Here is a 25000-nt window from a genome sequence, read left to right as displayed (position 1 = left end):
CCTTTACCCCCCTCTGTCTCCCTCATTCTTACAGCAAACATTATTAAGATTAACTGTTTATAAAATCAACAGCACTTCATGCCGTCATCCATACTAATTTATAGTATTATCCTTATTACTTTTTAATCAGGGTGATTCGTCGATCGAGACGCGTGACACTGGAATGAACCCCCCCCTACACACACACACACACACACACACACACTCCTCCACCTCCTCATGCGAGGTATGGATATAGGATGTCCAAGGTTGGGCACACGTCAGCACCCTGCGTAAACAAAGCGTTCATTCAGCATCCAAGCGACTCCGGGGCTCATTCGGCCGTGCGGCGCGCCACGTCAGCGTCAGCGTCCCCTCGCTCATTCCGGCTCGTTCCGCTGGCTGTTGTGGCGAGAGCTTCATGTGTGCTGGCGGCCGCGTGTCATCTCTCAGGAGGAGTCAGCACCCAGCTCACCTGAAGGTGCTCATGGATGAGAAATGACTTGTGTCATATTATTCCTGAATAGAGGAGAGGAGGGGGGGAGGGGATCACGGGATGTGTGTGTGTGTGTGTGTGTGTGTGTGTGTGTGTGTGTGTGTGTGTGTGTGTGTGTGTGTGTGTGTGTGTGTGTGTGTGTGTGTGTGTGTGTGTGTGTGTGTGTGTGTGTGTGTGTGTGTGTGTGGGGTAGGGGGGTGTATGGCGTGACCAAGTGTTAGACGCTGTCCTCAATGGAGCTGATGTGTGTTGAAGCAGCGCATGGGAGGCTGATGCAGATGAGAGGAGACACGAGAGCTCTGGCTCTGCCTGTGCCCCCCCCTGCATCAGAATGGTGCTTAAGCATTTATTGACACACCGGGGTAGTCTCTCCTCTCCCCCTCTTTTCTTCACTTTCTCGCCCTCTCTCGCCCTCTCTCGCTCTCTCTCTGTCTCTATTTCCCACTCTGTAAACACCTTTGCATACATAGATGTGCACCATCCTTGTAATATCCAATATCTGTCGTAATATGATGTGCAATCTGGGGAGAAATGTTTTCAATTTGTCCAGCAGATCCCTGCGTTTCTCCTCCCCCCTCTCCTCCTCTCTCCTCCTCTCTGGGCCACAGATGACGGGTTGCCTACCCACTCGCGGCCCTATTAGGAGCGGTTCGGTCCAAGAGGTATCACTATTACCTGGGTGTTGGTATTACGGTAAATAGGAAACATCAGAAGTATCCTGCGAGCTTCCGAGAAAATGACTTGGAAGAATTGTTTCCTCCATGTTCTGTACATCTGTTAGCAGTGCCTTGTGGTAGCTTACTGATCCACTGTAACATTACAAGAGACCAGGATATTTTACACGATGTGTATATGTATATTATGTATATCTAGGGAAAGCAAGGGATTTATTTTGTAATAGTAGGCTAAGAAGAGGTCAAATATATTGAGATATTCTATTGACAAATATTTACATACTGGGATTTTTCTGTATTAAAACTGAGGTGAATATTGTGCTTGCGAAAGGGCAAGCAGAAGCCTAGAGGATATTATAGGACATAGGAAGTAAATAGATAAACAGCCATAAGGTTTAGACCTTTGTTGGGGCATGTCATTTCACATCTGACTTTCAGCTAGTCAGCCTCAGCCAACACGTGATCAAACTAGCAAACAGCACATTATCAAATTACCAAACAAGTTTCCAGTTTCTGGAGGTATGAATGTTAATCCTCAACTTTTTTTTTTGAGTGTTTAGATTGGAATATATTTCAGAATGAAATATAGATCAAGTGAAATTAGTTTTATTTGATGAGCAATATTTAATGCATTTGTTCATTAAATATATATTGAGGCTAATTCAGTTTGGACTAACAGCATCTTGCAGATGTACTTTGACTCCAGATGGATATTGATTGTCTGTATTAAATGGAATATTAGCAGTGCCACGTAGCATACTAGTATTTCAAAGATTGAATTTAGTATCACTGACATTTTAAGTAGCAGGTGGGACTTATTAACACTGATGCACATTTTCAGGGAAATTCAGGGAAGTTATATTAACATTTTTCAAACTAATGTTAGCTCTTTGACCCACATATCATGCAGTTGGTATAACTCCTTGGTCTGACACGCGATAATGCATCCAGCTCAGGGCACGGTCTCAAGGGAATAAAGTACATCTCAGCAGGAGGCAATGAGTGGATTAGTTGTTGCCAAGAAAATTATTTATTAAATTACCCGCTGCTCCACATCGTGTTCCAGTGACTTACATCCCAACATTTGTGTCTTTAGCATTAATCTCCTCTTAGTGTTTTGATGAATCATGTCTGATTTATTTGTACATTAGACTACAGAGGAATGAGATGATTTATTCGGGCCTTAGAGACGGCAGAAATATGACTCACCATTACAGGTTGTGCTTGTCTTAAAGGTCATGATTAATGTGGATGAGTAGTGTACTGTACCTTTATATTCCATATAGGCAGAGTGCAGCGAATGTCTCTCTCTCTCTTTTTTTTTTGGCCTGGCATTGATGATGAACTTTTATCCTTTCTCATGGATGTTTTATGTCTTGCAGAGAGAGGCAGAGCTCGCCAGGTCCGGCTATTCTAGATGTGAATGCAGCAATATTCATTTGAAAGCACAATGATAAATAAAAAGCAGCAGTGCGCCTCACCTCATCAGCAGGTGCCCTGTGCGCTGCCCTTTCCCTTTAAATGCCATGGCAGCCAGCTTTCAATTTGGACACTGCAACTAGAGGCAAATGAGGTCCTAAAGGCATAGAAAGACTGAGCCTTTTATCCATTCCCTCACCCCCATGCCCGTGTGTGTGTGTGTGTTTGATGTGGGTTAGCTTTTACACTTGTATAAGAGAAAAACCTTGCTCGAGCTCCTGTTGACAGGCCGTATTCTGACACAATCACCTGGCTTGACAGGAGCATGTCAGAGGAGGGCTTTTTCTGCGATGGACTCGACCTCCATCCAAGCTTTGCCCTTTCGTCACCGCTGTGAGTTTGCAGGACCTTAACCCTCCTCCTCTCTCTATGCGTGGGGGTTTTGTTTTTTTTGTCAGGGGCTTCTGTCGGACAGTCATGCACAAATTTCCTCTCAGTCTTTTGAAAAGTCTCTCTGTGTGTGTGTGTGTGTGCGTGTGTGTGTGTGTGTGTGTGTGTGTGCATGTGCGTGTGTGCGTGTGTGCGTGTGTGTGTGTGTGTGTGTGTTTCTTGCTGCCCTTTCTTTTACCCACAGCAGCTGTGAAACCAGTCTGCTTCGCTATCCTATTTCCTCCCTCCCCCTCCCTCTCTCTCTCTCTCTCTCCGCCTGCACGACTGACCTAAGAGGTGATGTTGTGCTGTAGATTTATTCTATGCGATTCCCATGCAGCCCTCAACCGGTGTGCAATGCATCAGTTAGCCAACAACTTCCTCTGCGCGCCACGCTGAGTGAAATTGGAAGAGTTCCACCGATGCCATTAACTTCAGGTTTTAAAGCCGTAAATCCCTTTCACTGTTAAAAGACTCCATTTTCCCAGTGTGTGGTGCTGCTAAAATATATGGTTTTACCTGAAATGCTGGCAGGTTTGTAAGAGCTGGGCTACTGCCACTGTATGTAAATGTTGTAGGAGCTCAAAAATGTCTGAACAGGTACCAAAGAACTTTTCTTTTTTTTGGAAAATAAAATGCCATAGGTACAGTATTTGTGGCATTTGCAGGGCTATGTGCATTATTCACGGTGGACAACAAAAAAATGCTCTGGTACTTTAGCTTTTGTATTCGGAAAGAAGCATTTCTGGCCAAGATTAATGCACCAGTTAGAAGTGCTCATTGCATTTCTGTATAGGTTAATGTTTGCACAGTAAACCATGCCATGCTGTGAATAGTTAAGGAGACAAATTGTGACTTACAAAAAGATGCCATTGCTTTCACATTTGCAGTGCACGTTGTATTGTCAAATGTCCTTTGATGACATGCAATAACGTTTTCATTTGCTTTCGGTTAAGCCAGTAGTTCAAATTCCAGTAAACTAGCTGATACTTTTACTGTTCAAGGACACAGTAAATGCAGGTGGAGTTGACACTCAATTCCCATCAGTGCAAACAGTAGAAAGTTTCTCAACAAACGCATTAAATAATTGCACATATCAGTTTGTAACGATCTACATCTTGCATTCTAGCCATGAAAGGCTTGTGCGTTTGGTGACAGACTCAACTAATGGTATTTCAGCGCGGTTGTTTACACATATACAGTGTATAGCTTAATTTATTACTACTGCTCTACAAAGGAAGCCGTGACATTTTAACAAGCAATGTTCCCCAAGGCCCATTGGCTCAGCTGCCAGCCTGTGTAGCCTACATGAGTATACTGTAAAAAAAAAAAATAGATAAATAAATAAAAAAGCACCTCATGCTTCCTTCAGGGAGTTTGACATCAGACACTAGACCTACCTGAGCTCCATACAGATCAGCCCCTGCCTCCCGCTGCTTGCTGTGTCTCATACATAATATAACAGAGAGGAGAATATTACACGAGGATGCATCAGCTGCGAGGCAGAGGAACGGTTTACATTTCATACTGCTGTCCCTAAATTACATTAATTAGCATGCTAGGATGGCTAGTGCACCCATTAGCCCCCTCAATGGAAGGGCTTTTGGTCAGCGCTACTCAGAAATGGAGTCTGAGGCTTAAAGTGGGACTGACTGTTCAGATGTTATGCCTCTTTACTTGTAATTCTATGAAGTCTTTCCTTAAATAGAGGCTTCATGTCAAGACACACTTCAAACAAATTGACCATATAGAAACACTCATTTCCCTTCTGTGGTGATAGGGTAGCACAGTGGGATAATTCCATGGCATGCTGAGACCGTAGAAGAAAACAAGCTTGGAAAACACCATAGGGGAATGGGGTACTTTGTATCTAGTCATCATTATCTGAAAAAAATATGCATGAATCAAATACAGCCTTAAACAATTACCGTAATTTCCCAACTATTAGCCACAGCTTATACATTGATTTTGCAAAATGTCTTCCACTATGAGGTTAATACAGGGGGGCAGTTAAAATGGTGTTAATATGGTTTTGTTTCTTTTAACTTGCTTAAAACACTGTTCTGCGGCTTATACACAATGGGACGTATATGCGGGAAATTGCTGTAAAGCTTCTAAATGATTGAAACGTTAATGATTGAAACCGGGCACTACATACAGTACATAAGCTACTGTGCCAGGGGCTTCTATTGTTATCACCAGCAGGCCTCATGGCTGGTTTGTTCTGATGAGCATTCTTTCCCCTAGTGCCAGTGAGATTAATGATCATAGTGATCAAGGCTAATTACCTGAAGGGTATTGCTTAAATCTTAGATGCATAAATCTAGGTTATTTTTTGCAATCAGTTAATAATAGGAATGTGTGTTCCTCACCTCGATTCATTTATCTAGTGAGTTAATGAAGCGTAGGATTTAAGTGAAAAATAAGGTGTGTAAATCTGGCCTGGCCTGCTACGGCTCTCATTGACCTGATATACCGAGTCATCTCCAGTGATTAAAGCATTCACACAGCCTCCTGGATGCCTCAGCTAATTGGGGTAATGTAGGTGCTGGCCTGTAAGAGAGAAGCCGCACAAGACAAACAACTGTAATGCTACTACTATGTTTTTTTTTTGTCTTTTATTCTAGTACTATTTGTTTATTTTTTCTGATCCATAGAAACACAAATCCACATAAAAGTTTCTATTCGAACTCGTGCAGCTCCATGGTTAAAACAAAACTACCAACACGGTTGTGTTGATGTATATGGACTTAGTGGGGGGAAAGCTTTGAAGTGTAGAATGTGCCCTGTTATGACACAAACCACTTTGGGCACCATATGTAAGACCATTTCATGCTTCCGTTAGAAAAAATCCAATTGAAAGAAACAGAGAGAAAATAGATCAGCGATGTTTTTTACCAATCGAGGTGTCAGCCGAGCAGGAGAGAAAACCCACTGAGTCCTATTTATTTACCCTCCCGACAAAACAATATGTCTGGAGGATTTCTCACTCCTCCCTGCGCGACCATGCATCCATGGCTGGATGATGGAACGTGTGTCTGAGCTCGTCATGTCCCCGGCACCCCCCACACAAGCACACACACACACACACACACACACACACACACTAACACACACACACACACACACACACACACACACACACACACACACACACACACACACACACACACACACACACACACACACACACACATGCATACGTACATACACACACTCTCTCTCCCTTGGTCCACGGCATGACAGAGAGAGGAGCCTCCAGTCACTGTTTGGTGGCAGTGGATGCATTACAGTTGACATTCGAAATTGCCCCAGAGGTGCGCGGGGCCGCCCTGTGACTGACAGCCCAGGCTGGGCGGGACTCTGGAGGCCTGTAATCACCAGACATCCGCTCGCTTCCCCCCTCCAGTGCGCTGGGATGGTCTCTCTGGTCACGTAGAAGAGAAGAGAGCCTTTCAGGGCATTGATAGCATCCCAGAGAGCACACTGTTGTTGAGGCTTTGGATCGAGGGAGGGCCTCTACAGGTTAGCGGTTGTGATTGATTTGGAAGAAACATCTCCCACACACCGTGTATTCCAAGCTTTTCGTCGTTATGTAATAGTCCACCACCAGAATAGCAGAGCTGTGCAGTGCAGTGCCACAATGGAATAACAGAATAACCGGAATCAGGTCAAAGGAAAAGTCTTTATATTTTGGTCGTATTGGATCTATTGCATAATTTCTTTCGTTCTTTTTAAGCAGAATAAGCAGGTGCACTCCAAAATAAACATATTTTGGTGCACAAAAAAAAACAATAATGATAAACAGAAAAATGTGAGTGTAAACTCTTTGTCCATCAGATGTCTTCAGATGCTGAAGATGGCTTAAGGATGAATCACATTCATCTGCCTGATGAGTTTTCAATACTTTACTTTGAGTTTACACTCAAATGTGTTTTTCTGTTCACCATTCCATTCCTTTTATACATCTTTATACATCTTTCTGAACAGAATGTCCTTACAGTACCGTCACTCTCATCATTTGCACAATCTTTCAGCTCCAACAAAGACCTCCTGATGAGCCTTGATATGGTACAGAGCCACAATATGGTTTCATATGTCTTCTGCGTTTGTGAAATTACACGTAATTACGGTGTTGGCTGCAGTAACTTCTGTTAACGTCGCTATCATGCTTAGCACCACACTGCATATAATGGGAGCACCTTTTCAGCATGCATGCTTCTCGTATCTCAAGCATGTTTTTCATATCTCTCTCGAGAGATGTGTCTGAAAAGAGTGTAGTGCTGTGTACAACAGCTCAAATTATCATGATTGCTTGCTGCGCTTACATGTGTCTAATTGTGCACACAATAGGCCCTCTTGCCACATATCATTTGGTCGTGCCGCGACAGGCTCACAGCGGCAGTCTTTAAAGCAGCTCTCGTGAGCCACGATCACGCTTGAAGGAGAGAAGCCTCCTGACGGACGGAATATTCACTCAGATCCAGCCTCCACCCCCCCACCCCCCACCCTGCCCACCCTGCCCACCCTCCTCATCTCCCCCCGGCTCCTGCCTGCCTGCCTGCGCCTCAAAAGGACTATAAAGCATCCATGCTGATCTGATCCTCTACGCCATCCCTCACCCCCTAATGAACAACGCTGACGGAGCTCCTAAACTTAACCTCCTTCTCTTCTTCTTTTTTTATCCCCCCTTTTCCCTCTCACGCCTCAACTTAACGAGATCCCCATTCGCTCATCCATATACTACCAGCTCCGTCTCTCTTGCTGTCTGGTCCGTTATTGGCCTGGCTCAGTCTCAGCGGACCACCTGCAAGCCCGCCGTCCCTGCCGGATGAGATATACCATGGGGGTTACCATCTCCATTAAGATGGCATTCACAAGGGCCTTTGTTATCATTGATCCTAATGCCTTCAGGATGTGCTGGGACTTGCTGATCCATGACCATCTCATCTATCTTTCAGGATTTGAGGGAACCCACTGTGAAATTGACACCAACGAGTGTGGCTCAAGTCCGTGCCAAAACCAGGGCTATTGTGTGGACGGGATCAACGGTTACACGTAAGGGCAGCGCACAAGCACTTCCACTTCACTATAAATTCAAAACATGAGCATGACACATATTTAATTAATAATTATGTCAGATTAGAAAGATAGGAACAATATGCCTATATTAAGAAATACTTTACCTGGTGGAGCAGTGGCGTGTTGAAAGCACATATTATCACATCATCATTATATAAACGTATATATTGCATGTGCTGTGTGCAAGGAACATGGCAGTTTAAAAGTGCTGACTATAGAAATGCACTCCTTCTCTGTATCTTCTGAGACGACTAGCCTTGTGATGATCAGTTGATGTCCTCAGCTCTTAATTATGACGCTTAAGCACTTTCTCACACAAAGGCAAATATAGATGTCCGACCAGATTAAATCTTGCTGCTCCAGGCCCTCTAGTCTTCTTCTGCCATCGTTACCCTAATGATTTTGATAAGAACTATCTCTAGCCGGCTTATTAATCTCAGACACCTGCTGTGAGTTTGCTTATCTGAGCTCACAATGCAGTACAGCCAAACCTGTTGGAGCTGACTGTTGCAGGTTTTTTTTTTTTTTTTTTTTTTAAGGCTGTCAGTAGAGCCACTTGCCCTCCCCCCTGGTTGTGTTTTGTTTGGTTCTGTGGTGTTGTTCTGTGCACTCAACAGCCCGTTTGCACTGACGCACAGTGGCCCCGCTGAGGTGGTCATCCTGGCAGTGTGACGTCCTTTGGCGGCACCAATCAGTAGGCTGCACGCGGCTCCGCAGCCTTTCAAGTACAATCTGTTAACTGGGACACTGATAGTTCATGAAATGCGGCTCCTTGGGGGGAACCCATCTGTAAATTCAGACCCGCCAAGTTCCTGTACATAATAGGGTGATCCGCACAGAGTGTGACTAAATTTGGGGTCTCTGTTCAAAATGCAATTTAGTTCCCTGTCCTTGAAAAGGGGCCCATTGACATTTAGTGGCTAAGAAAAGATAGATTTGGAGTAAATAAAGAGATAGTGCTAGCTCACCAGGGGGTTGGCAACGGCAAAATATTGACTCAGCAGCCCAAAGAAAATGGATGCCTCGCAAACTATTGGAATATGTTTTTCACAAATTCGTTTTCAGTGTGATTCACACTAAGGGAGGCAAATATGATTCAATGTGATTAAATCGCCCGCTGTGTTTGTGATGCCATGAATTTAGTCCAAAGTGAAGGTTTATTAAAGCCATTGAAGATTTATTTCAGAATATCCTACCATGGTGTGAAAGAGATTACCTTATTATTATGCTCTCTATTTAAATGAAGCTTGTATTCCACTGCTGTTAAACAATGTTATATGTAGATATTTCTTTGTGAAGAGAGCAATATATAATGTAATTAGAATAAAATTGACGTTGATTGCTTTTATCTGTTGGGGGAAAATGCTATATTTAGTGGTAGTAAACAAACTGATTTTTAATCTAAAGGAAGCTGTCGATAATATTGATTTTCCTTGGGTTTCAGTTGTGACTGCAAACCAGGGTTTTCCGGCAGGCTCTGTGAAGAAGACATCAATGAGTGTGCCTCCAGTCCTTGCCAAAATGGAGGCATTTGCCAAGAGCTTGTGAACAGGTTTGTATTCGTCCACAAAGCCAAGGTGTCCGCTCATGGGTCTTTATCCAGCCTCTCACCTAACTAAATGTAAACCTGCTCAATTCAATATGACACTGAAGACCAAACAGAGTTTGTGGGAGTGTTTGTTTTCTGTTTTTTTTTTTTTTTTTTTTTTATCTCAGCGAGGAATAAAAACGAGTTTAGAAATAAGACTCGGCAAAAGGCAGGGGTGTTATTCTCCCAAGTGCTGTGGCTTATATAACAGGCCTTTCTTCATCCTTGACACATATAAGCTGCCTTACTAAAGACAGCGAGCGAATTCAGCAGGAGCACATCTTGCCCTTAGATTGGGTTTAGCGCGCCACAGCCGCTCTCCTCTCTCCTCTCTCCTCCCTGGGCCTAATGGGAGCCTCGGGGCTGCTTGCCTTCCGTGGACAGATGGGCAGAGAAAGTCCCAGGGCCAATTTAAGTCCTAAATGGTTTGTCTTCAGTTTGTCTCCTGTCATGAAGACTCTCCCATGTGACCCCTCTGTGCAACCCCGCCACCCCCCGCCTAGCTGCGTGCGTTCTCTCTCTCCCGCTCTCCCTCTCTCTGATTTCTGTAGTCCAGGGAGTTTACACCAGGTGAACTTCCAGGGGGGGCCGCCCCGGCTTGGTCCCTTTGAAGAAACTCCACAGGCGCTAGCTCGAGGCGTCACATGGCAACCCGCTAGACTCTCTCTCTCTCTCTCTCTCTCTCTTGCTCAATGCTGTCACTCTACATATACTGTATGACATGCAGCGTTTTGGGGGCAAAATCCTCAGAAAATGCAACGCATGGCACAGAAAAAAAACCTTACACTTGTATACGTGTTTTTGTGTCAGCACGTAAGTACACTGTTTACACATGTTTTTATAGGTCAGGATGTTTGTGTTATTTACTTGGCAGATGCTTTTGTCCAAAGCCACGTCCAGTATATTAACACAAGGTTTGTTAAAAATAAGGTTGAAAAGCCTACATTAAGCACTATAATAATATGAACAATATCAACAATGTCAACGAGGAAAATAATGAGTTTTCATATCAGCAAAAAAACGTAAACATAGAAGCCATAACTCCATATAGTCATTATTTATGGCTGAATGCAAAGTGCTGGTCAATAACTTTGAGTAAAACAGTGGTATTAAAAAATATAAACAACAGGAAAATAGCAGCTTTTATAAGGCCCTAAAGCCCAAGGTTTATTTCACCCAAATATTGGAATAATGCTTCATTTTGAAAGTAGCACTGGTGCTGTGAACCTTTTGACTTATTCCATCTTTTCGACTCGTTTCATCATTTCCTGCTCTTCCTCTCTCCTTCTTGTGTCGTTTTTCTTGGGGTTCTGTCTGAATCAGCTTCCGCTGTAACTGTCCGCCGGGCTACTTCGGGGCCCTCTGCAGCCTTGACGTGAACGAGTGCGAGGCCTCCCCCTGTCTGCACGATGGTGTCTGTATCAACAGGCCCGGGGGCTTCACATGCATCTGTCTTCCCGGCTTCTCAGGTACGTACGTCTCCTTAGCTCGCCGTGACACAGAATCAATGGCACAGACGAAGCCTTCCCCTGAACGCAGGCCACCACAGTGACTAAAGCGACGTGACAGTATCTCCAAGCATCACTCTCTCCTCCCTAGCCAGGCTTGGCTGGCATTTGAAATCATTTTTCCTTAAGATATACACAGTTTTTGTTAGTTTAGGATGTAATTTTTGAAAAAAAAAATGATTTATTCCTTATAGAGAGAGATGTATAGATATCTTGACGTATATTATATCTTCACTTATATATTTCCACTGACTGATGTTGAGCTTTTTATAGCCCAAAGCCATCTTATCTTGATTCCTGTCAGACAGTGTGAAGATTAATTTCATTTGTCTTCCGCACTGTGTCATCAATTTATCCTATTCCGGGGGAAGAGGGAGGGAACTCTCGGAGGTATTGCGACTCTAGAGAGTGAAAAAACCTGACACACACATGCCCCAATTCCCACAGAAGCAGCTTTTATTATTAGGCCCCCACTCGGCATAGAACAAGTCATTACTTTTTCCCTTACTCTCAACTCATCTGAGGTAGTGGGGGCTCTCCCTTGAGAGAAGAGCCAGAGGATATATTTTGGATTGGTTCAAGCGACTGGAGCTCATAGGACATATTTGTCCTAATAAGACATGTTACGCCATTGCAACTTTTCAAGAAGAGAAACAAAGAGAGCATGGCGAGAGGGGAGGGGAGGAGAGGAAAGGAGAGGAGAGGAGAGGAGAGGGGAGGGGAGGGGAGGGGAGGGGAGGAGAGGAGAAGGGAGGGGAGAAATAGTGACAGAACCCACTGTGGCTTCAGCCTGGTGTTGGTTTTGTGTGTTTGTTGTGTCATTTTTTTTTTTCAGCCTGTAAAAGTTAAACAAAGTAAAAGAGCCATTCTCTTCCAATACAGAAAGATGTGAAATCATGATCTCCGCTATAACCTAATAGTGTGCCCGCAGTAATATTATTATTTCGGAGTCACTGTGGTCTCGTACTTTGATTTCTACAGCTAGCTGCTTGAGAGAGAGTCTCTATGAGCTCAGTGCCAATTTCTGTATGAAATACGATTGTTGTTAGTCCTTATTTGTCAAATAGAGGCTCGAAGTGGAGTATGGCATGTTCCTGGAGGGCTAGATCTGTTTGTGTGTCGATTGCATGGCTTGTCTGTCAACAGCAAATCACGCCTTCAGAAACCAGGTGAAAGGGACTGTCAGTCCAATCAATGTCCTCAATCAGTCAATTAAATGCTGAGTGGTAACGAGAGTCAGTCCTCCAGGACCAAGACACGTTTGGTTTGCATTATCGAGCTCAGCGCTGACTGAGCCAGTGCTGGAATTCTAATGCAGTCGAGACGTTTCAGCAGCTAATTTATTATACATTAGATTTACTCCTATTTATTTAGCTTCAGCTTTTGCTTCAACTTGGTTGCTGCAACGCTGTGGCATTCTAGCCAATACAGGGGGAAAAAATGTAGGCATGAAATTGTTTTAATTGGATTCACGTTCACTTTTCTACACAGAGCTAGGTAGAAACTGGACCGCACAGCATATGGAGTAATTATCATATCAAAATGCAGCATCCGTGTTATTCACACAAATTGTTTCTGGGAGCTCAGTCTTCACTACTTGGGTTGATGCAACACTTTTTCACCACCGCCTCTTAAAAGATAGAAATCTCACATTAGCTTTCACTTTCCAGCTGCGAGGAATAATTGTGGGGAAAAGTGGAAGGTTATTTAATTTCTGGTACTTTCTTAGATGAATTCAGCGAGATCCCTTAAGAAGGCTAACATTGGGATTAAACATAACTGCGTTTTAATCTCTTTTCTGCATTACTCCTCATTTTTTACAAAGCCAGATGTCAAGATGCATTATTTATCGCTTCAGTTAAGGAAGTGCGGATTTAGGAGGGTTTTATATAATCTTATTAAGAATTATGATCTATATTTTGACTAAGGTCTGTCCTCTGGTTTGGGCTTAATGTTGAAATGGAAACCGAGATTTTCCTGAGGTTGTTGTTTTTTTTTTTACCAGGGTTAGAATTCTTGACAGTTTCTGTCAGACTGTGACCATGAGGTTTGTGGGTACTGGTGTTATTGGTTATTCACTCTTACAGGTCAGACATTGCATAAGTAATTGTTTTTGAACTTGTGTAGTTAAGAAAGTAATATCAGATAACTGCCCACAATATGTATTGCTGACTGAGTACCTATGAACATTGAGGATGCAGAACTGTGCCATTATTTCCCTTATTTATTCATTCATGTATGCATTTATTTACATATCCATTTACAAGTGCTTGGAAAGATGTAAATGATTAATTCACCCACTTGGCTCACGATCGCAGACAACCTCCTTTGGCTTTGATCACCATGAAATGTCAGCCAGCGTTCATGGCTCTGCGGGACATTTGGATATCCAGTAAATCAGTTACCAGACCTAAAAAAGTACCCCAAACCATTATTTCTGAATATCCACACTGACCCTAATTATGTTGAGCATTTCAGGTCGCGTATAATGAAGGAAGAATAATGTTCACAGATGAAATTGTTCTCATTATTATTAATAATTATATTGTAATTGGCATATTATGCAGGTGGACCCTCTGCACTCTCTCCTCTCGGATGAATACGATTAGGAATATGTTGTATATATCAGCTATTTCTGATCACTGCTATTTCCAATATAATGGTTACTCTCATTGCAAATGGTGCATTTAGATGCAACACGAGCGTTCACATAGAGTACAACAGCTAGCGTGGCCTGCTTTTAAGCCCTTACATTTCTCATTGTTTCAGAGATTTGAAATTAGTGTTGAGAAAATCATGCTGTTCTTATGCACCTATTCACATTGATGAGGGAAGAGTCAGCGTTTGAAAGAGATGATGGCATTTGTATTGACAGCAAGAAAAAGGGATCTTTTCATATTCATATGTCTAGTTGTTTCAGAGATTTTAAATTAGTGTTGAGAAAATCATGCTGTTCTTATGCACCTACAGTATTCACATTGATGAGGGAAGAGTCAGCGTCTGTGAAGGCAGGAGTAAATATTGAGCAGTAAGGGTTGCGTCCACTTTCCAATGAATAATGCTGAGAGATTTGCGAATTTATTCTGTGTCAGCAGGGAACCCTTCCCTTGGCATTATAATAGCCAACTACTTCACAAAGGTACATCCCCCAAATCTGTTTGTCATGCTCATGGCTCTGTTTGGATACAGTGATGCGCTTGAAAGAAATGATGGCATTTGTATTGACAGCAAGAAAAAAGGGATCTTTTCATATTCATATGTCTGGTTATTAATGACTGTCTTCAAAAGCAGCCACTGTTGTCCCCACATCAAAGGCAAGAAAGCATAGGCTCAGGATCAAAAGTGTGTGTGCCAATACGTTTGGGCTAAGTCAGCATGAGGGACATTTCCTCTGGCTCGTATGGCCATCACCCTTGAGACGACATTTTAGCCAATCTTGTCGTGTTTTTGTTCCCCATGCATTCTCCTTTAAAGAAATGCTGGGGAGTGCTGTGGCGCAGCAGGCTACAGCGCTCATACCACATACGGGTCCGAGTGCCCACAGGGACCCAGGTTCGAGTCCGGCCTGCGGTCATTTCCCAGTCCCACCCCATCTCTCTCTCCCACTTACTTCCTGTCTCACCCTTCACTGTCCTCTACAAATAAAGTAAAAAAAAGCCCCAAAAAATATACTTTGAAAAAAAAAAAAGAAAAAAAAAGAAATGCAGCAACAACAGTTTTCACCTTGCACTTGAGATGTTTCTGATTCAGCAGCACAGATGGCAAGCTGCGGTGGACAGTGGCTTATCTCACACCTTTTCCGGCCAGCCAGAGTCTCGGTGGGAAGTGTGCTCTTCCTCCTCCTCCTCCTCCTCTCTGCTGGTGTTCTATTCTGGCCATGTTCTGAATAATATTTTCGGAATTGATTGATTTGAGCCAGTTTCGTTTTTTTGTTTTTGTTTGTGTAGGTACATGAAAGGAGATATAAACAGATGGTGCCGCCTCGTCGGCCACATTTGGAAGTAGCACACTAGGTCACCGTTTCAAGGTTGCTCCATTAAATAGGTTTCATAAATAAATAAATTACGGCTGATAAATAAATAGATAAATATATAAACGGTACTGAAATCAGGTATCTCCACTATTCTGACCTACAATGCACATGCTTATTCGTTTGGTGCAAGTGTAAATATGTACGCTAGTCTGAGGAAGGAGACCATGATGACACCATTATCTTCTTGTCCTCCTACACATGTCCTTTTTATCTATATGCAAATGATAAAAGTCTTTCATTTCTACTCCCAAGGACAGCTCAACAGGACACAGGAGACATTGGCATTTCCTAGTCTAGTGGATGAACACGTTGAAGGATAGTCATGGACATCATCGCATTGGGATGCTAGGGAGAATGTTGCACAGCTTTCTGTGACAGAAATCAAGCATCTGTCAGCCCATAACACAATAAAGTAGCACTAGAAATAGAATGTGCAAATGGATGAGGAATCAAAGACGGCTCCCTCCCTTTGAGTTGCAAATGGGGCCTGTTTGACGGCGTGGACGAGTAGAAGAGCTGGAGTGCAGATTACAGATGTGTCATTGTGCCGTAACTGCCGTTATACCCAGGAAAATAGAGCTTCAACTTAGTAAACATGAAATGCCAAGCACACATTCACACACACACATTTTCAGTATGTATATGGGATTATGATATCCTAGTGATGGGATATGATTTATTTTCAGGTGTTTTTTTCAGTATTTCAGTGTTCAGACAGATATACAAGATTATATTGCTTTAAATTCATATTGGGTTCTATATGTTGTTCTGTCTGAACTGTTATTTTAATATAACTAGTATTTTAACTCTTAAAATGAATGTGTTGAAAAACACGCTGTTGTGTTGTTTTTAACACATCTATATGTCTAGATAGGGGCAACAGAGTTTGTGTTAGTTCAATGGATGTCAGTTGTTAACTCATTACTGACATCCATTGACTACATTTGTCTATCTTTTCTCTGTTCTTTTATTTTCTTATCTATCTCAAGGAACATGGTGTGAGCTAAACGTTAACGAGTGCGACTCAGACCCATGCCAAAACAATGGACGCTGTGTGGACGGCCCCAGTGGCTATCAATGTTTCTGTCCAAAGGGATTCAGTGGCTCAGACTGTGAAACCAACATTGATGAATGCGCGTCAAGCCCTTGTCTTCATGGCAGGTAACTAACACATCTATTTGACTAATTATACATCAATTTTAGATTGATCGTCGTAGCCTGTTAATGGTTTTCGATTCTAGTATTGACTAAGAAGATTCATTGGATGCCTGTTATTAATCTTGAGGTGTATTTTAACTGTGTTTGCCACAGCTGTGTCGATGGCACCGGCGCCTTTCACTGTCAGTGTGAGCTGGGATGGACAGGCTACACGTGCGAAACCAACATTGACGTAAGCGAGCCTGGACTCTGAATAGCTGCCTCACATTACATTTGCTGAAGTGGATGTGTCACGGCTTTTGATTGCGTTGTTCTCGGCAACAACAGGAAAAGCAGAACATTTTTGGGGCACTCTGAGTGATAGTACTTTTGCAACAATTTTTGAGAAGTGAACCCCTACCATTTACGGGAAAATGTAGCCAAAATAGAAGATGACGAAAAGTTAGAATTGAAAAAGTCTGAAAAGTCAGAAATTACCTCTATTTACTGAATTATTTGAAAACCACAGTATCTGTAGGGCTCCAGTTGTCTGTAAAGTCACTTATTTGATGCTGCATACCGGTATATGATTTTACTTCAAGTACACTAAATAATGTGTTGCAATCCTTGGCCATGCAAAAAGGCCATTGAGTGATGCATTTCACTGTGTATTATGGCACATTTAAAGACAGTTTGGTTTAACTGCCCTCCCTGCGAGCGGATTATATCCGTCCTCATTTGCGATCGCATATCTAATGTGGGAGTGTAAGGACAAGCTCATCAGTCGGCCCTGCGTCCTGTGGTGTCACTTCGGGGCGGTGGGCCGCTGATAAAAAGGCCGAGTCTCTTTGTGTCGCCACGATGAATCTGAGCTCCTGCTCCCAGAGCAGACAGTGTGTGGTCCGTCTCTCCAAATGACTGATCATTTTGGTTATCCGATGCTCAACATCTCACCAACATTTAACTTTTGTTAAAACAACATGTTTTTTAGCTCATACATTGGTGGATGTTTCACCTGTAGCTCAATGCATAATTGGTTTGACAGTTAGATTTCTATGCACCTTAGATGCCAGTGGGTGAGCCCTGAAGTGCATGGCCTTGGTGTAATAGCCGTAGACTTCTAGCACGCGTGGCCTGAAGCACATTGTGTAAATGCATGTGATGTGTTTGATGGTGGAATAAAAGATCTGGCGCCAGACACATGGTTCAACAGGGTTGTCATTTCTTAATTAATCAAGGGGTGAGTTTTGGGCCTAACGGCCAATAAACCAATGAGAGTGTCATCAGCCGCTCTCTCCATGGCGTGTTGTTATTATTTATTTTTTTTTAAGATTATTTTTTTGGGCTTTTTATGCCTTTAATTGGACAGGACAGTAGAGAGAACTGGGGCGGGAGTCGAACCTGGGTCGCCGGTGTGTGGTGCAGGTGCCCCAGCCAGTCGCGCCACGGCTGGGGCCGCGTGTTGTTATTATGATGACGAACGCCACTTCTGCAGAGGGAATCTGCGTGCATGCTCGGCCGTCTATGCAACAGCAGGATTCCACCAAAGCTTGTTTTGCTGAACCAAGCGTGTGTTTCACAAGCAAAGTAAACATGTGTTTTGTATTTGTCAATACATATAGAGCTCGTAGGCAACAAAGCAAAAAAACAAAAAACTAAATGTTACACTGAGCTATTTGCTCTCACATTATTGACTGAGAAGCATAACAAGAAAAACTCACCCCAATAACATTCAATTCCTTAGGACATTCAGCCAAGCACACTAGCACAGTTTTTGCATTATGTTACGAGGGACCTGCTGCTAGGGCCTCTCCACTAGGCAGACTGTAAGCTAGATTTCTTAATAATACATATGCTGCACGCTTGACTTACGATTTTTCTTGGTCAGTGGCATTATAATTTTATAAGAGCAAAATAAATCGTGTTTATTTTAAAATTGCAATGTGCGATCAATGCGGTCAACCACACATTTTTTTCACCAAGTCAATTGAGTATTTAGACAACGTGAGAAAGATGATATCTGCATTGGTCACAAACTAGCCATGACGTATTGCAACCCACCTACAGTGAGCATAAAATAGGGTCTATTTGTCTACACTGTTTGCAAAGTTGTTGACAGTTTCACTGGTCAAGATATACAAAACCTTCTGTCCCTCTATTCCTAGACACACTGTAGGCCTATTGTCCTTGAATGTGTCATGGTGTTGTTATGTTATATGTGTTGTTTAGTGATGTAGCTCTTGTAAACACTTAACCTGCAGCAGTTCTTAGCCTGTGCAGTTCCAGACATCAACCTATTTAATCACACAATTACTGCATCAGTCACAGTTTAATAAATGCTGCTAATTCCATTCAGCTACAGGCCGATGTTTTATAATGATAAAATTGCAACGGACCAAATCCTGCTAGATATCCAGCACACCCAACAATGGGGCTTAGACCACGACAGACCTAGATACGTCTGAGTCATTGAGATGTTGGCTGTCGCATTGCCACAATAGAAGTCTTCTCCTCTGTATACCCAGGGTAAAAAAAAATGGATGGAATCAAATGAACAGTTCAAATGAATGCCCGATTACTTAGAAGCTGCTGATTCTAATTCCAGATTGATTTATTACCTGTGTGCTGTTAGTCTCAGATGGTCCCTAGCGATCAGACTCTAGGCAACTCCAAAGGAGACTCTGAAGTGTTCCTGTGGAATAAAGAATTAAGCGCTGAATGCTTCAGGCAGATGCACATGTCGTGCAGGTGTGAATCACTAAATCAGTTCAGCATTAGTTTTGGCAGAAGATAATAGCACCGGTTTTATGTGTTTAATAAATTCACTCTTGTGATTACAGAAGAAAGGAAATGAAAATCTATGAAAAATGATGTGTGTCCTTTGGGAGTAGGGGGTAAATTAAAAAAATTCAATCACTTTTAATAAATAATGCGCTGAATTAAATAGTCATCAACTGTTTTTTATACCACTGATGTATTTATGTGTGGGTGTAAGTGTTTGGGCTGTAGGAATGAACTGTGTTCAGTAAAATGTCAAAAGGAGATTGAAAGCTTGCTTGGTCTTAATGGTCAAGACCTGAAGTCCTTGAAGCTTATCAGATGCTTGAATCCTCTTCTATCACTTCACTTCAGCTCTTTTGTCATGCTTCTCTCAGGAATGTACCTCCAGGCCGTGTCTGAATGGAGGATCTTGTGTGGACCTCACTGATAAATATGCCTGCTTTTGTCTGGATGGATATGCTGGAAAGAACTGTGAAGTGGACATCAGCATATGTCTTCAAAACATGTCTTTATGTTTCAATGGAGGGACTTGTTTGGATGGGCCTGGTGCTAATTTCACCTGCAGGTAAGTTTTTATTTTCATATTCTTCAGTTGCTGTAAATGCTTATGTGAGACTGCATGCAAACCAAGGTCCCCTTCATTTATATTAAGAAGTTTGTACGTCTGAGTGTGTTGAAGGACACTTCGGTTTCATACTGAATGTGCTTTTGGTGTCTGGTCGAGTGGTTTATATATTGTTGAGAGAGACACAAGATTGTGTATGTGTATGAAACAAACAAAACGAAGCTAAAGAAAAAGACTGATAATAATGGACACACTGATGATGGAAGGCCTGCTTCGCTTCGACAGAGAAACAAGTAACACAGATGACCCTGGGTCAGACTGGAGCAGAGAGCAGAGAACAGAGGCACCACACCACATGTTGTCCTCCACTGCAGCCTATAGTTCATGGAAGTGTCATTCAGTGTCAGTGAAGTGTTACAGTTCAGTAAATGGACTGCATTTATACCGCCATTTTTTTTTTCTACTCCTGCACCCAAAGCACTTTACTGTACATTGTCATGTACTCGCATTCACCCATACAGTATGATGATGGCTGCCATGGAAGGCACCAATCTGCTCGTCGGGAGCACTTGGGTTAAGTGTCTTGCTCAAGGACACTTTGACAAGGTCAGGAGGAGTTGGGCTCGAACCAGCAACCTTGCAGTTGCTAGCACGACTCCTCAACCTCCTGAGCCATCTCCTCAACCTCCACTGCCCTCATAGGGTTGAGTGATGCATTACAACTGATGGAGAGGGTGGATCATTCAACTATTTGCCTCTCACAGACAGACAGTTAAAGCTTCATCTTAGCAAGTGGTGTGTTTAGCAGGGTTGATGATTATGTCAATCTAAGATTGTTCTTTTGTTGCGTTGCGGCACTGACTCTCATCAATGAAACACTGAAACGGAGTGTGTGTGTGTGCCCATGACTTTTTAATGTTCACCATGTGGCATGAAAGTGAATGTGAGCCACGAAGGCAATTCTTCTCCGAGTTTTCTCTTCGCCCTTTGCTTCGATAAGGTATCCTTATATCGGAAAGACTTACCCGGCCCAGCCTAGTGTTGAAGTAAACCATGCAGGCGAGTCTTTTACTTGTGAAATGAACTACAAACACAGGGCTTTGGGAATGAAAGTGAATGAAACCATCAAGGCAGGTGTGGTTCTAGTGTATTAAACTAGTCTTCTCATGACCCTCGGCTCTAGGTTGGGCAGACTAACCCACCCCAGGTAAGAAGGGAAGTACAGTCCTAGCAAACACAGGGGCTAATTAGGCAGCTTTACTTTGCCACCTTTTTTCTCCCTGAGCCCCATGACATTTTGGAGCACAAATACCAGTGCCAAATGTCAAGTTGTGAATTTACCTCTCTCTGATAAGGCCACCAGGCCACTGTATTAATCAGGTTACTGAGCCCATCCCATCTGAACGTAGATGAACTATACTACGAGTGTATTACTCAACTAACCTTTAACTGAAGTGTGTCCATCTTATCTCCCATGGACTGTTACTTAGAAATGACTGATGTGAATCTCTGTGCTTGCGTTCCTGTTCCAGCATACTGTAGGAATGTGCACATCAGATCATGGTAGAATGATATCACTCATCTGCGATGTTTCTCCGTGAGCTCGGCATGCCTTTCTATTGAACGTCTAGAAGTAAATCTCATGTGGCAGAGTGGAGGCAGATGAAAGTATAAATAGAGTTGCCGCCTGAATCATCAGCGCTGCTGAAGTTTTGAACTGGCAGCCAAGTGTTGCCTTCGCAGTGCAGCGCAGCGCAGATAATTATGAATGGGGAACACCAAACCCAGAAATGTGGTCAATGGAAAATGCGTTTTTATTGGATTGATTTTCTCAAATGGAAAACAAATGTTCTCGTTGCACCCGGTATCAGAAAGCAGTCTTTGGCTTACCGGGGTCTCATTTGGTAATGGATACAAGCACACGTTCTTGGATGGCGAGAGAGGAGAAGAAATGTGGTTCAATCAATTTTATATTAAGCTCCATATTTTGCATAACAGTGCTGGATTGCCTCAGATTGGATGATGATTGGTGGATTTGATAGCCACTCAAGCGCCTCGAGGGAGCAGCACAGCCTCCCTTTAAATTGCATTTCAATTATCTAACTGGGTAACCGCTTTCCCTATCTTCATACCCAGAGTAATTTCGTCAAGGCTTCTTGAAGTAACAAACAAATTAGTAGCAATTATCAGGGAAGGGGTCCTACATTAAAGATTGTGTTTGTATTCATGTTGGCGTAATGTATGTGAGCTGCTTTGATGGTGGTGCTCAGAATGAGTGAATGGCATCGCCAACCAGAAAAATGTTTTTCAGTCTATTTTCCTGTGGAGAAACATGGAAGGATACATGAGTGCTTTAAACATACACATGTTTATGGCCCCTTTCATATAGTATTATAGTGGAAAGCACATGTTTCTTACAGTATATGACGTGTTTATGTATAAATGAATGGCAGTGCCATTATGAGGGTAAATATGCTGTAAAGTATGTGGATGGTTTTGTCATTGTGTCTCTGCATAGCGACTGGGGAACAGACAATGGCCCAGTCGTGGATGATTTTAGAAAGTGGTGCCTATGCTCCCTCTTGAATAAATATGTCCAAAACAAAGGTGATGATTATTGATTTTAGGAAGCAGCCCAAACCACCTCTCCCCCATTAACGGTCAGATTGTTGAAGATGTTTCAAAAATATCTATCTAGGGACAATAATTGACTCTAGGGACAATAATTGACAGCAATCTCATTTTTGAGCCACACACTGAAGTTGTCAGTTAAAAGCCCATCAGCACATGTACTTTTATCAGGGGGAGTTTTAATATTGGCTCCACTTTTATGAGAAGGTTTTATTTTTGTTTTAACCTTCTGTTTTATTGGCTGGTATGGGTCACACACCGTGAAAAACAGGAACACATTGGGTGTTTGTTTGTGCAATAAGATAGCAGACACTAAATTCAGTGACCTCTTCAAACTGTACAAACTCACAATCTCAAAAAAAAAAAGGCCCAGTCTTTTATGACTGACCCAAGCCAGCCTTTGTCCAGTCAGTTCAAGCTACTCCCTTCAAGATGCGGGACACATTTAAAAACTCACTGGTTCCCACTGCTGCCCTCCTGAGTCTCACACACTGGACTATTTGATGTGTTCTGTATTTTTTTTATGGAGTAGATGTACCTCACCTGTGCATTGTTGTCGCTGAGAGTTTATTTGAACTACTAGCTGTGCAACTACTGTGCAACTAATACATTGTGACTTGACCTTGTCTGACCTGACCCAAAGTATTCGCAAGTTTTATGTACTGTATGTTTTATATTCAAACTTTTTGCCACAGATTGTATTGTACTGTATATCACAGGTGTGATTTCCATATGACCTTTTCTGCAAACCTTAATATTGAAACACCTCTATATGGCTTTATACAAGTGAAACTGAGTTTGATTCAAACATGGGACAGTTGAGCATTAACGTATCTTAGTTTATAAGAACCGTTACTTTACAATAATTGTCGCTTGCTTTGTTCTGCATTAGCACAATTCTGAGTTGCTGTCTATGCATGTCGGACGAAAAACACAGCTTAACATATTCAGCTGAAGTGAATCAAATGTTAAAAACTATGTTCCAGCTGCCCACCAGGCTTCGTTGGGGATTTCTGTGAGGTGGATTTCAATGAATGCTGCTCAGAACCCTGTCAGAATGGGGCTGTCTGCCAGGACCTCACCAACAGATACTACTGTCACTGCAGACCAGGTAAAACTCACTGTGTAAAATACCTCCCAATTACAGCCAGTATGTTAGATATAAAATGCCTTCAAACACAGCCGTGTGGCTGTCATATCATGTGGAATGGCTAAGTCTTGCTCTGAGCTTTCAAAGTATTGCGTTTGAGAATTGTTTATGGATCCGAGAAAGTAAAAAACAGAACAACACCTGAGCACTTAACGATTAAAGAAGCAAAACATGACCCTGGCACTATGAAGTGATTTCATATTTTTGTTCATATTCCAAAGGCAAATCAAGCTAAATTAGTCAAATTCGCTGATGTTTGTTTATGAGTTGTTTATCTAGCCAGCTTCCACAAAAGAGGCAAAATTCAGCAGAATTGTTCAGGAACCGTTGGGGGTCATGTCAATTATTTGACAATAATTTGGTTTCCTTTAATTTTTATGAAAACACTGTAAATACTCTTACCTTCATGTTGTGAGGATGAAAACAAGCCAAGATTCATTTGGTATATTGTCATCCAACTGGATCAGATAGAACCCGTCCCTACTACAAACATAGGTGTATAGGAATATAGTAGTCAGCACAGAGTCAAACCTGGGGTCGCTGTGGTGCAGCAGGCTACAGCGCTCGTACCATATACGGGACCGAGTGCCCACGGGGACCCAGGTTTGAATCCCGCCTGCGGTCTCTCTCTCCCACTTGTTTCCTGTCTTCACTGTCCTGTAACAAAAAAGGGCAAAACAATACTTTAAAAAAAAACTGAGTCAAACCTTTTAGGAGCACTGAATTGTAAGATCTGCATATGCCAGACCAGAGTTACAGTAAATGAGTTACAGGAGTATGCATCTGTTAAGACAATCAGAAAATACTGACTGGAAAGATAGATAGATAGATAGATAGATAGATACACAGGTAGACAGGTAGATAGATAGGTCTGTATTCAACTTGTTTATGTCTTGGACTTCCATTCATTGCATTTGAAATAAGGGTATTAAACTACCATACAAACACCATTAAATAGAATGCTCAGGCGGAATACTGGACTGAGGACTGATATTCTGTTTGTGAAGGGCAAAGATCAATACGGAGTTGCACAGCTCACAATGTTTCATAGACTAAAGAAAGAGCCATGACTTTGAGGGAAAAAAACAGAGAAATTCATGTGAAGAAAATCATGTCTAGCACGCCATGTTGCAAAATGAAAAAGCAACTTTCTTGCAGAGTTTGCTGGTCTTGAGTTTTGAGAGGGGTCAGTAATACTTATGTCCAGATTTTTTTGGTTGCTTTTTCTTTGCTTCTTCTTCTTCTTCTTCTTCTTTTGTTCTACTTTCTTCTTCTTTCTTTCTTTCTTTCAGCCTTTTCTTTCTTGTTTATCTTCTCTGTCTTTCCCGCTCTGTTATCCTACTCCCTCGTGTTCTGCCTCTTCTTGTCAGTGTTCTTGTGCATGCTGATGGAGGGCCAAAGCAAATCACTGTGCCGGAGTACAATTGATATTCACTTCAGAGCTATGGCACAGGAGAGAGGGGCATTGAGGGTGGGGTGTGTGTGTGTGTGTGTGTGTGTGTGTGTGTGTGTGTGTGTGTGTGTGTGT

At 42.5% G+C, this 25000-nt stretch overlaps 1 protein-coding gene across 1 annotated transcript in view; it reads left to right on the top strand.

The window, feature by feature from the left end:
• eys (eyes shut homolog) overlaps nt 1-25000 on the top strand; it is a 204334-nt gene that overhangs the window by 66754 nt on the left and 112580 nt on the right. Inside the window, exons 26-32 of the mRNA XM_062520401.1 lie at nt 7959-8055; nt 9524-9631; nt 10991-11136; nt 16198-16369; nt 16520-16598; nt 19501-19691; nt 23309-23433. Coding sequence (XP_062376385.1) covers nt 7959-8055; nt 9524-9631; nt 10991-11136; nt 16198-16369; nt 16520-16598; nt 19501-19691; nt 23309-23433 — 918 coding nt within the window. The remainder of the gene's footprint in view (nt 1-7958; nt 8056-9523; nt 9632-10990; nt 11137-16197; nt 16370-16519; nt 16599-19500; nt 19692-23308; nt 23434-25000) is intronic.

This window comes from Sardina pilchardus, chromosome 18 (genome assembly GCF_963854185.1).
Source record: "Sardina pilchardus chromosome 18, fSarPil1.1, whole genome shotgun sequence".
Lineage (NCBI taxonomy): Eukaryota > Metazoa > Chordata > Actinopteri > Clupeiformes > Clupeidae > Sardina > Sardina pilchardus.
This window is presented reverse-complemented; position numbering and strand designations above follow the sequence as displayed.